The following is a 12,974-nucleotide window of genomic DNA, read 5'->3' as shown; positions in this document are numbered from 1 at the left end:
GCCCCACGGTATTTTGATCATCTGAGAACCCTGAAATTGAGAGTCGCAGGCTCCATTTTGCTTGGAAACCTAACAAAAGGCATTAACTGTGACAAAAGGCACTTAGAACATCTCTTAAATTATCTCATTTCACACCAGCAGTAACAAATACTCATTTTCCTTTATTAACACACTCTCCTTGCCCATAACCTCTCTCATTTTTCCAGTTTTGAATTAAAACGCTTTCAAGTTACTGATCCCTTCTGCTGGAATTCTCTCCCCCTGTTTTTATTAGCTCTTGTACACAGCCTAATTTGAGTGATATGAACACTGCATCCAGCACAAGCACCTCTCTGGCAGACCTGTCTCCCAGGAGCTGATGTGATTAATCTGTGCCGTGCAAGACAAGTCACGTCCCACAGCCTCAGCTCCTCCTCACTGCTGCTGAGCTCAGAATGCCACTCTCACACCTGTTATTCAATTATGTAATTACCTTATTTCTTCTCAAGTGCCTTCCCAAGCAGGTTGTAGACAGTCACCAGTGAGGGAAGGAGAAAACTCAATACTGGGAGCATCTGCTGGAGTTTTCAAGAGCGTTTGCTGTCACTGGATTTCTCCCCATGCCATCTCAGCTGTGGGCTCCCCGAGCCCAAGGAACATTCCCTAGCCCTGGAATGGTGTGCAGGCAGTGACCAGCAGAGGCAAAGGCACACACTGCTGTGGCTGCATCCCCTCCCCAGGGATGAGGGATGATCTCACAGCTGGCTGGGGCTTCTTGCACCCTCACAGGCACGCACATTGCACTGCCAGGGGTCACACACTGCCCCCACTGGGTTTAAATCCATCTGCTGATGTACAGAGTACTCTAAACACAACCCCGGGCACTGTAACACACATTTAGGGCTCTTTCTAGAAGAAAGATGACAGATTTGGAGGAAGAAGAGTGATCTTAGACACATGGCTGTGACGATGGTCCCAGGGGTCTTAGGGAAGAGACGCAGATCTGACTCCATGTTTCAGAAGGCTTGATTTATTATTTTATGATATATATTATATTAAAACTATCCTAAAGAATAGAAGGAAAGGTTTCCTCTACAAAGGCTAGCTAAGCTATGAATAGAATAGAAAAGAATCACAAAGGTCTGTGGCTCAGACAGGGAGAGAGCCAGCTCTGCTGTGATTGGTCATTAATTCCAAACATCCACATGAGACCAATCACAGATGCACCTGCTGCATTCCACAGCAGCAGATAATCAATGTTTACATTTTGTTCCTGAGGCCTCTCAGGAACAAGATTTTTTCCTTTTTTAGAAGGAAAAAATCCTAAGGAAAGGAGTTTTAATGAAAAGATGTCTGTGACACATGGTATAGCCCAAAATTGTGCTCCCTCTGAGCCCTCTGGCGAATCCCCTGCTAGGTGCCCTCTGCAGCTGCTGGCACCACTCTGCAACCCTGTATCTGCATGGGAAAAGCACCAAATCTCCTTGGCCATGCCAAGTTTTAGCTACTGTGAGCAGATGCAAGTAAAAGAGACCCAAACCAAACCACATCCCCAAGATTGCCACTAGGGAGAAAAAGGCTGAAGATGGAGGTGGTGCTGTAGTGCTTAACTTAGGTGAGCAGATGTGTTGTGCTTTCTCTGCACAAGGATAAATGCCAATGATTCACAGAGCCCAAGTCAGCCCAGGCCAAAGACACATAAATGCCATGAGAACCAGCCTCTCCTTCAAGCCAAAAGCTGTAACCTGGCTCTCCTGGGACTGCACAACCCAGCAAGCCAGCACAGCAAATCCATTTGCAGTGCAAGGAGTTACAAGGCAGCCAGCATGAAGGAACAATGTCCCCCCTCTCAATCCATGGTGGCTTTCAATGCTTGGACAGTGACAGACCTTGAACCCAGCTGCTCCTGTGGGGGCTGAACTGCATGGGCAGCATCACTGCCGAGGGACAGCCATGCCCTGCACCACTGCCCAGCTGAGTGACCTCCCTGAGATGCCCACCACCCCTCCAGTCCCCAAATGGGTGTGGATGCTAAAGGCAGAGTACCTCCAAACCACACCATGGCTATCCCAACACATGCTGGCTTTTGTCAGTTAAAAAAACATTAAAAATACTGGAGGAGTTCTTTCAGCAGGTGTTCAAGGGATTTTGCTGCAGGATTTTCAGCTGATGCTGAGCGTCTTCTGTGTGACCAGCACTCACATCCTGGATGCTGTCCTTCAGTGCCACTCTCCTGCATTTTGGGCAGTTTCATGACTACAGCAAACAATGTTTCTGCAGAGTCCAAAAATATGATCTGACATTGTGTTTCAGAAGCCTGCTTCTCTAACACAAGATTTCCATCTTCTTTGGCAAACCACCCCTGGTGTTAGCCTTATTGGCATTCACATGCACAATTCACAACTCATCTGGAACAGGCTATTTACAGAAATTCTGCTGAACTGGCTGTCTTTCTATTAGTTACGTAGAAAAGGTTTGGCCTTGATCCTGGACCTGCTGAATAAAAGTGTGAAAGGGAAAATCTCTGAAGTCCAGGAATGCAAAGGCATTTCCACTGGTGCTGCCCACTTCAACTACAGCCACAACTGCTCTAAAAAAACAAGAGACTAATGGCAAGTCCAGTGGAATCTGCAATTTTTCCTAAGCCCTGATGACTGCTTATATTGAATTTCTACCTCTGGAAAACAAAGATGCATTTCTAGCCTTTTGCGGGGTCTGTGAGAGCTTCCAACTCTTTTTATGTCCCAGGTGGGGACAGGGGAGGTTGGCTGGAGACTTCTGAATGCTCAAGTTACTGAATGAAGCATCTTATCCTCAAATAATGGTTTTGCTCAGGGAGAAATTACAACACCAAGGAAAGTATTGGCATAAAGACTTATAAACTGCAAGATATGATGGAAACCTTCCACATTTTCAAAAGGGGATGCAAAGCAAGAAGAACAGAGTTAAGCTGGAAGGATGAAATGGCTCCCTGTCCCCATCTCACCCTGCTGGCCTCAGATGTCAGAGCAGGAGAGATGTTCATCTCTCCCAGCACATCTGCTTACCTCTGTTTCCTTTGCCATTGAGGCTGACAGTTCAACCTTTCCTCAGCAACAGCCACCATAAGTTTGGGGCTTTTTAAATGCAAATCAACACTGCCACACAAGGCACTGACCTGAATGCGGCACAAAGCCCCACAGCCCAATGCCCTGGTCATTACACCATCATCAGAAAAAAAGAAAAAGGAGCATTTACCTACACTTTAAAAGCACCGCCCTGCTCCAGTGAAGAGCACAAAAAGCTTGGGGAGGGAAGTCAGAGAATTCCAGCAATGAGTGGGACATCAGAGCCCAGGTCTGGAGCCCAGCCCAAGGCAGGTGAATGTGGGCTGGGATGCTCCACACCCAAAGATGAGCCCTGGGCACAGGAAGAGGAGGCTGTGGCACCTGACAGGACTCCCTGGGCTGGATCACCTCACCTGGTGCTAACAAAGCCTCAGGTTCCCCCACAACCCTCTCCAGCCCAAACTGACCTTCCCAGCCACCTACACACAGGCTGAGATGGGTTGGAGACAAGGGCATGGGAGGGTGGAGCTGGGCTCCTAGCCACACACTGCCTTGTGCAAATTTCCACACAAGAATTTAAGACACCTAAAGACACACAAAAAAATATGAAGACTTAAACAAAACAAAAAAAAATTACACCAATCTGCCATTCTTATGCAAGAAGAGGAAAAAAAATCCCACAACATTTGGAAGCAGGCTGTGTTTGCTTGGCACTTTCCATCTTTAGGTAATTAGTGTAAAGGGCTTCCCAGGTAAACCTAAGAATAAAGAGCAGATTTGAAGAGAGGCACCATTCTCTCTGCAGTAAGCCTTCAAAGCAGAAGCAGGAGGAGCTGCAGAGCTCCAGCCAGCTCCCTGTAGGCATCACTTGCCTCCCAGTCCTCAGGGTCAGCCATGAGTCAAGCTGCATCAAAACTTGGGAGTGACACAAAAAAGTGACAAGCGAGAAACGTCTCTGAAGACAAACACCACAGCATTTGCAAAAGCTTCAAATCCACAGCCTGGACCAGCATTTACAGCTTGCTGCTCCTCCCATCCCCTTCTCCAAAAAGTCTCTTCCTAGCTGAGAGTGGCACCTCCAGAGCTGGGAGGAACAAAACACTTCCCAGCTCCAAAACCTATTTTTCAGTGCTTCTCTCGGTTGTTTTCCTCAACTGACCTAGCAGCAGCTGCTCTACTTGCTCCTCTGGGAATGAGCCTTGCTTCCAGCATTTCGTTCCCAAAATGTTGGTGCAGAGGCACTCAGGCTCCCCATGGCCTCAGAGATGGATTTCCAATGCTGGTGCCACCCAGCAACTCCCAGCTCTGCCCCTCAAACCACCCCAGCATTGCTCTGTTTCTGATTATATTGGGAATGGAGTGAGGACAGGGACGGGGAAGAAAGATGGGAAAGGAGAAGAGAGGAGGCACTTAGCAAAGGTCACTGGAGAATCCACAGCAGTGGGGTCCTGGCCCTCAGCTCCCTGTGCACTGCACAGGCTCCAATTCACTACAAGAGCCTGTTACTTCCTAAATACAATATCCAAGTTTACAACTGCAAAAAACCAGCAGGTACCAGCTTCTGCTGAGAGCAAGAAGCTCCTCACCCGTGCCCTGCAGCCCAGGGTTCCCCTTAGAGGGCTATAACCCAACAGCAAATGTGTTTTGTAACCCACCCGAGCCTCACAGCACCCACCAGCCACAGCCACACCCCTGCAGAACACTGCTGGTAAGATACTACAGTGAGCAGAGCAGTGGGAGCTTTGGCAGAGGAGAAGCCACCCCTCCCAAAGCAGACAGTGCTGCTTTCACACACAGTAACCCCAATTCTGAAAGCTGGCTCTTTTCTAAACACCTCCCTCACACACTGCACCCTCACCTCTCACACTCAGTGCCCCCACAGAAGATGTGACAAAAGCCAAGGCTGAGTTCCCAGCCCAGGCATTCCTCTGGGCAGGGGAATGTGGCTCTGGATGGACACGGTGCTTGCTGCTATGATCAGCACAGCAGCTGCTTGCACAGAGCACCCTGCAATGCCACAAGCCAAGGAGACATCCCTCTGTCCCTATCCATGCCTGGCACCCACACAAATGGCACTGCAGGCCCAAGCACCACATTCCCCATGCTCTGCAGCACCACTGACTTTACTTGGCATCTTCAAACACAGCTTTTTTAACCCTAAGACATTGCAGATATTTTTTTTTTGTCCTGCAAAGCTGTGCAGTATTTACAGAATCAGAGCACCCAGCAATGCAAGGCAGAGTGGACAAATGTCACTCCACAGAAACATCAATCTGCTCCTGACCTTCACCCTGCCCTTTCCCTTCACAAACTCAGCAGGGAGGGAAAGGGAACAGAGATTTAAAGGGAGGCAATACAGAGACATTTTTAATCACCTTTTATAACCTGCATTCTCTGGGACTGAAAAAGCACCTTTCCCTTACATTATTCAGAAAGCAGCAAAGCTAATGTGACATATTGGTGTGTAGGTGTGTGGGGGCTGGTTTCTTGTCGGGGGGAGGGAGGGCTGAGGGCTCGCTCTGTTTCAGAGAAATGAAGCAGCACAAGATGTACCAGTTGCTCTGGTAACAAAGCTTTTGCCTTTTTTTTTTTTTAAATAAGAATGAAGCATCATTTTAATCATTTTTCAGTTCAGACTTCCTTGCCTGCATGGCAAAAACAAATCTGCATTTCAGAAACACACACACTCCATTTGAGTCAGCATGGAAAGGACCTTCTCCTCCAGAGCTACTATAACATCGTGGGGAAGTTGATGCATTGAGGTTGCCCATTTTCCTTCTGATAAGGCTGCAGGGGTTATCACACACCAGTACTCCAGCCCAGCCCCTTCCTGCAACCCAGAAAGAGCTGGTAAAAGCCCAGCAATGGAAGCAATGGAGACCCCAGCCCTGGTGAGCATCCCCACACGGCAGCAGCACCATCCTCTCTGCTGGCACACAGAGCCATCCCAGCAGAAACAATGGCTTAATATTTAATACTGTGCTTGTCATACAGAAGGATTATAAAGCAGCTTGTAAGTCTTGTAAATCTATTCCACACTCAGGCCATCCCTGACCTTGAAGGTGATGAGCAGCCAGGGCCTGCCGATAAGGGTCTGTGTGTGGATGTGGATGTGATCATTCCAGCCAACACCAAAACCATCCCAATGAAGGAAGAGCCTGGGACAGGGCAGGGTGGGCAGACACAAAGTGTTTCCCTGCCTCAGTCCCCTGGGGCAGGCTCTGAGAGCAGCACCAAACCATGGGGAAAGCCAGGATGCTTCCCATCAGAGCATGAGGAGGGATGGCTACACATTCACACACAGTGTGGTTACACTCAGTCTGCACCAAAAGCAGCCTCTGACGAGCTTGAAAACATAAAAAAAAGACCCAAAGCTGAGGATACAACACCAGAACCACCAATGCCCAAGTCACACCCAACCTTGCAACATCACAGTTCATTTTATAAACATGAAGGTGGGAAAAGAGAAATGCTCACAGTGCTCCCTCAAATACAACAGCTGTCTAGGCTTAGAGCTGCTTGTTTAGACTGCAGGATGATGGGGCTCTGAATTCCTTCAGCAGCCTGTGAGTGGGGTGCCCTGGGTGTGCTCAGGACCAGCACATCAGGCCAGATGTTGGGACAAGGGTGTGTGGCAGCATAACCTGCTCTGCAGGCACTGGTGTGCGCACTTCAGTCTGGCCTTTCAAGCAAGGCACAGCAGTCAGTCTGCAGCTATAAAAGCTGTGTATGTAAACTACAGTTAATTCTTTACAGCAACAATCCCCAGGAAATATTAATTGTGTGCAGCACGGTGGCTTCTTCCACACGGGTAACGCAGCAGTGATTAATTATCGAGCTATTGACCATCAGCCTTTCAGAAAGGGAGACAATAAACCAACTGATGATTAAAAACAATTACTGTCATTCTTCACTCAGGCTAATTATCTGAACTCCTATTAATGACCCAGGAACCTGGAGAGTTTCTGTTCTCACCAGGGCACATGCAAAGGCCCAGCACTTGATCAGCAGCAGCCAGACTGAGACAGATGTCAGGCAAGTTAAACATGACACAGACGGCACTCTATTTTCTCATACCCACCCTCAAAAATAAATAAAAGGCAAAAGTAGCTTTCTAAAAGTTTTTCTTTAGGATATTTACCTGCTACCCCACCAGCCTGCACTGGTGGAATGCCTGGGGATGCCAGGAGGAAGGATGCCACTGTGCATGGAGTGCACAAACAGCACCCAGGAGTGCAGAACAGGCATTATCCCTCCTCCTCTGATACCTGCAAACTCCAAGACAACACTATCAAACACAGACTTGTGCCTGGGACATTCCCACAGGTTTGTTTCAGCAACCAAGATGTCCCAGCAGTCCTGCTGCTCCCAGCTCTCCAGCAACAGGTGACTTGGATTTCAAATATTTTATTCACTTTCAAATACCCACACACCTCAATATCTCCCCCCACCAGGTCAAACCTGGGCATTTGCCTCCAGGTGGACTGGCCCTGGCTTCTGGCAAATACCAGCTGGGCAATAAGTCCTGAGTAAAGATCCTGGGATGCATTTCTTCAATCTTTTCCCATGTGTATTGTATTCCAGACAGAGAGACAACAAAAAGCAATTGCAAAACCCACATTCCCCTCAAACAGCTGCCTCACTTGGGCTGGCAGAGGGCTGCAGAGGTGCTCCACCTGCCCTGGGTGATTCCCTGCCCTGCCCCATCAGGTGGGGATGGTAAAGCAGCTCCTTGGATGGGCACAGCTGACACGGGCGGCACGTGGATCCCACACGCTCTAAATTAGAGCACAGACTATTGCTGGGTAATAGCTCGCTGATTATGTGGCATTTACCAGATAATTAAGCAATCAATAGTTATTGTGCAGTTACAGAGGTGCCCACATACTCTATCTTGTACCCTGTAAAATAAAACCTTGCTGGAGCTGCAAATGGAGAGCCACATCCCAGGGAACCAGGCAAAGCAGCACTTGGCATTAATGACCACTGTCCTCCTGGCACAGTGGGGAAGGAGCACGTGAATATGTAATCTCAACATCATTTACTTCCACATTGTAAAACACACAAGATGAGAGGTACAAAGGTTACCATCTCATCTATTTCCTGATTCTTTTTCTCACTACTGTGAAGGTTTGCATCAAAATCCTTCCTGGCTGACACTATCCATGGGCCACAGCTAAGTCCATAAAAACACTGAAGGAATTGCTCTGGTTTTCCACTTACCGAATGCACAGTAAGTAAATGTGTCCCCAAGCTTTGCACCCATCTACTGGGCAGGTATCCCTGAGCAGCCCAGCGTCCTTTTCCTTTTAACTCCTCCCTTTATTGGTGCTGGACACCCCACTGGTTATGGCCCTGATCTATCCAGGCAATCTAAGCACACACTGTATTCTAAGCAGTATTTGTTTGCTCTCATGCAGAGTAGAAATAAACAGCAATAATAATGTTCTGGGACATAAAAGCAGCATTTCCTCACAGTTTAGATAATGCTCTGAAGAGTCCTAGTGAGTTTTGTGTTTAGAGTTGCTTTCAGCCATCAGCTAAAAACCAGTGAGGCAAAGGCTTAATTCCCCAAGTCCAACTCATTGTATTCCTGATAGTCATTTCCTTAAATACCTATAACAAAAATAAAGTCCAAGGACACAAAAATTCACTACTGCAACGATGTCTGGCAGAGAAGCTAGCAAGTTCTCAGTCTTTCATCAAAACCAGTTTACAATCTGTAACATTAGATGCAGGACTATTAGAAAATAAAGAAAAGCTTCCAATTCAATTAGAGAGATAAATCATCACCAGTGCAGTCCCTCATTAAAATAAAAATTGAGCTATTCAGAGAAGATTGTTAAGCAGCGAACAAGGAATGTTATTTCTCTCTGCATTCTTCCAGAGTGAGGAGCTTGTGGTTGGGGATAGAGAAGTGAGAGCAGAGCAGGTCTGTGCTGAGGGCTCCTGCAGTGCCCAGGTGTCACTGGGAAGAACCAAAGGGATTTTTCAACCTGCTGCTCTGAGCAAAGGAAGACCTTTACTTGAAAATACAGAGGTCAAAACGAACCCATGGCCTTCGCCTCAAGCACAAGTCTCAGAAAACAAGGCTTTGATTCACAGGAGCACTGTGAACCACCTGAAAGGGATCTTCAGACCATGACCCAGAAAGCAGGATCGAAGCAGCAGCAGCAGCTGCATCCCAGTGCTCAGGCTCTGGCAGTGGTGCCCTCCTTGTGGGAGCTCTCAGGGTGCTCCAGGCTTGGCCAACACAGCTCTCCTCCCACCAGCAAGGAGAAGGCATGTGCTGTGCTGTGCCAGGGGCTCCCCAGCCTCCCCAACGCAGCAGATGCTAAGGCTCCATGAATCCCTGCTCTCTGAGGGCTCCTGTTGCTGTGGTACCCCCAGACACTTCTCAGGCTCCTCAACCTGCAGGGCTGTGAGATCATTCAGCTGTAAGAACATAACCACACCCTTTATCCCATGGGATCAACGCGAAGTTTGCACCTTGCACGTTTTCCCCCAGGTCCTGGGCAGGCCAGCTGGTTCTCACCAGGATACCTGCAGTCTCCAGCACAAACGTGGCCATGCAGCAGGGTCAGACATTGCTGCTGTATCAGATCTTCTAGGGGAAACATCAAGGCTGCAGCACACAGACATAAAACATCATCCCCTGCCTGGAATAAACATCTCACTTCTGCCTCTTTCCAACAGCAAAGCTGCTTTTCTTGCTCCAGAGAGGGACCAGCCATGAGAACGGAGGGGTGATGCTCACCAGGTGACTGCTCCTGGCTGAGAGCACAGGGGCTGGACCTGCACAGCTTGGGCTGGCAGCCAGCACCAGAACCCAAGAACACAACCAGAGGTGCAGCAGCCTCTAGGAGTGCACCTCAGGTAACACAGCACACAGGGGTGGGTCACCACCCCTGCAGAGACTCAACAGATGGGTAGCTGTGGCACTTAGGGACATGCTGGGCTTGGCAGTGCTGGGTTATTGTCTGGACTCAATCTTGAAGACCGTTTCCAAACTAAATGATTCTGTGAATAGTTCAGCCCTGCCTGAGAAGGGCTTGGAAATGGCAATGAAACAACCATCTAATTACAGAGGACGCTGCTCCTAGGTATGGATCACTTCTAAGGGCTGATTTAGAATGGAGCCAGAAGGTCTGTGTGTCTTGAAAGTTGATCCATTTGTTTTGCTGCAAGAGATAAATACAGCGGTGGTATCTGGAGAAAAAGAATGGCAGAAGATCTTATTTCCATGCTGGGTTTTAGGGTGGGACACCATAAACAGTTATGTATGTTTTATATCAAAGTCTCCTTTTGTTTATAGAGCGTGTGTGCTACTCCAGGACTCCAGTTTAAGAGAGCTGTGAAGTCAGGCTTAGCCTGAGCTCATACCTCAATAGTTACTAATTTGGTTTGGACAGCAGCGTTTTCCCCTCCACCCCCGTCACCATCCCGTCTGGCACCGGCACCACGTGAATCACACCGAGGACAATCCAGTCACTCCAGCACGTTAAAAACAGTTAGCAGGAGGATTTTCCCCTTGTACAGCAGGGGAAAAGGAACACAGAGACATTCAGCCTGCACTTGGGACGTTTCTGGGCGGTTTTTTTCCCCTTTGAGGTAACACACAGAAAGAACTGAACCCAGCAAGAGGAAACCCGATCAGCTGAGCCACACAACCAGCAGCACCAGCTTATTTCCTTTTTTTGCTCTCCACAAAAACACACGACGCTTTGAAAAGGCTGTTACAGGCACATAGTTTCCACGGATTGTTAGAAATATGAACCAGTTAAAATTAGGTCACCTTCCACCGTTATTTTAGCAGCTGAGAAGAAAAACAGTTCAGAAGGGAGCTCCCGTGGCAGGGAGCACACGGTGGGAAAACAATGAATACCAGAGGGGAAGGCTCCCTGGAATATAACCTTGATAAGAACAGCTTTGGGGTGGGGCGGTTTTTCCTTTGTTTTTGTTATTTTTTTTAAAAAATCTGTTTCAGTTCAAAAATTCACACATTTAAAACTCCAGAAGTTCCAGTTCATCTTCGGTTCGCTTCAATCCCTTGATCCTTCTACTGACAGGATTAGTCTACAGCAGCAGGAGGGTGGGGGAATCTTGGCTCTTTGAACACCATTCTCCTCAGCAGGGGCAGCTCGCCGTCTTTTAGAGCATGACAAGCAAGAGCTGTGTCTCCAAAACCACAGAGTAGGAGCACATGAGTATATTCTTTTCTATAGTCAAAATGAAACACGGGAATGACGGGTAAACAGGCTCTCTGTGTGCCCACACATGCATGAGTACACGTGTACACAGCACTTGTGCCCACACACACACACACAGAGGAGTTCCTTGGAGAATGAGGCCCAGGGGAGGTACTGACTCCCAGCAGAACCATAAAAGTTGGCAAATTCCTCAAGCAACCATGACAAGAAACATCTCCCTGCCACATATAAACACAGATAACCCCCGACTTTGAAATAATTCAATCCCACCCCAAATGCACAAGAACAGTCCATAAAAAGACCCCACCAAGATAACAACATCTGGAAATCCCCCAAGCTAAGAAGTGTTTGGGACAGGTGATACAATACAGGAGAAGGGCATTTTAAATATTCTTGTAAAGAAGTTCATGTTTTAAAAATCCTGCTCTCCACAGTCCCTTCACTATTCTCATGTGGATTGCTGCTTCTAGATGTTTAGAAAAACTTAAAGCAATCCTACTGACTGTAACAGGCACCTTAATAAAAACATTTTAATAGTGTTTTTAATCCTGTAGCAGGTTGCTGCCAGTGGAAAGGATGGCAGCCAGCCTGTGTGCAAGCAGAGCACTAGACTGTAGCAAACTCATTTGGCAGCCTATTGCAGCCGTAAACTCAGCTCCTAGACGAGATCGAGATTTAGCTATTAAAGCACAGACTTCTCACTCCCTCCTCATCATCTAATCAATAAAAAGCAACTGGGGGGAAAGGGGGATTAAAAAAAGCAATTCATTTTCTTGTGACAGCTTCAGAGCTAATGTGAATTGCTTATTGTAAGAGCTCTGTGTGCTACACGGTGCTTGCACACAGGACCAAAGGGTCAGAGTTCAGCAAGGTTTCTTGTCAGGTTTGAAATGGTCAGAGCCTAGTCAAGGTGATGTGCTGGGATGCTCCATGTTCAACACACAGCCAAGGCAAACAGCATCACTTCAGCTGGAGCTCTTACCTTATAGACCTGCCCGTAGGTGCCATTGCCAACGAGCTCAACCAATTCAAAGATTCCTGCAGGATCCTAGGAGAAAAGAGAAAAAATGTTAAATAAGCAATATTTATAGACTTCTGAAAAAATAAATGTTTGATGAAGATCAACATTTCTCTGACAAGGGTTTTGAGTGGTTTAAGGTTTTCAGGCAGACCAGAGATGGGAATTACAGGGACAATGAGCACAAGTGTGGCACTGTCCAGGTGCCAGCCCTGTGTGGGCAGCCCCAGCACTCTGGGCAGCACAGACCTGCCAGGTGCTGCCCACCTCCAGCACCTGGGCTGGGAGATGCCAGGCAGATGCCTGTGAGTGAGCATCCATCCATTTGACTGTCATCTGCTCCATCTATGAGCACTCAGGGCATGCTTTAAATGCAACAGGAAACATTTGCTATTAGAAGTTAGATTTTCTTATGCATCAGTTTTGGAATAAAACAATCCAACTGGCAGGATGCCATTCTGGGGCTCAAAGCAGGGGTTTCCAGGTCTGTTCCTGAGGTCAGCAGCTTTAGTGTTACTCTGTCTAAAGGCCATTTTTGGTTTGGTGCATCCTGGCTATTGACATCCCGTTTGCCAGCTGAGATAAGCAGCTCCAAGGCAATGCTATATGAGGACACAACACCTTGTAAAGGTGGCAACAAAGCACAAAATCTTGTTCCCACACCCCCTGCACTTGGCATGTGCCCAGCCAGGGGAAGTGCAGTCACACACATATGTGCAC

General features: G+C 47.8%; 1 protein-coding gene across 5 annotated transcripts in view; it reads right to left on the bottom strand.

Annotated features, from left to right (window-relative positions):
* The window catches only part of TNIK (TRAF2 and NCK interacting kinase), a 146,190-nt gene that overhangs the window by 107,578 nt on the left and 25,638 nt on the right, over positions 1 to 12,974 (bottom strand). For all 5 annotated transcript variants that reach the window (XM_074547436.1, XM_074547434.1, XM_074547435.1 and 2 more), the window contains exon 2: positions 12,219 to 12,284. In XM_074547436.1, the coding sequence (XP_074403537.1) occupies positions 12,219 to 12,284 (66 nt within the window). The remainder of the gene's footprint in view (positions 1 to 12,218; positions 12,285 to 12,974) is intronic.

Source organism: Zonotrichia albicollis, chromosome 9 (genome assembly GCF_047830755.1).
Source record: "Zonotrichia albicollis isolate bZonAlb1 chromosome 9, bZonAlb1.hap1, whole genome shotgun sequence".
NCBI lineage: Eukaryota > Metazoa > Chordata > Aves > Passeriformes > Passerellidae > Zonotrichia > Zonotrichia albicollis.
This window is presented reverse-complemented; position numbering and strand designations above follow the sequence as displayed.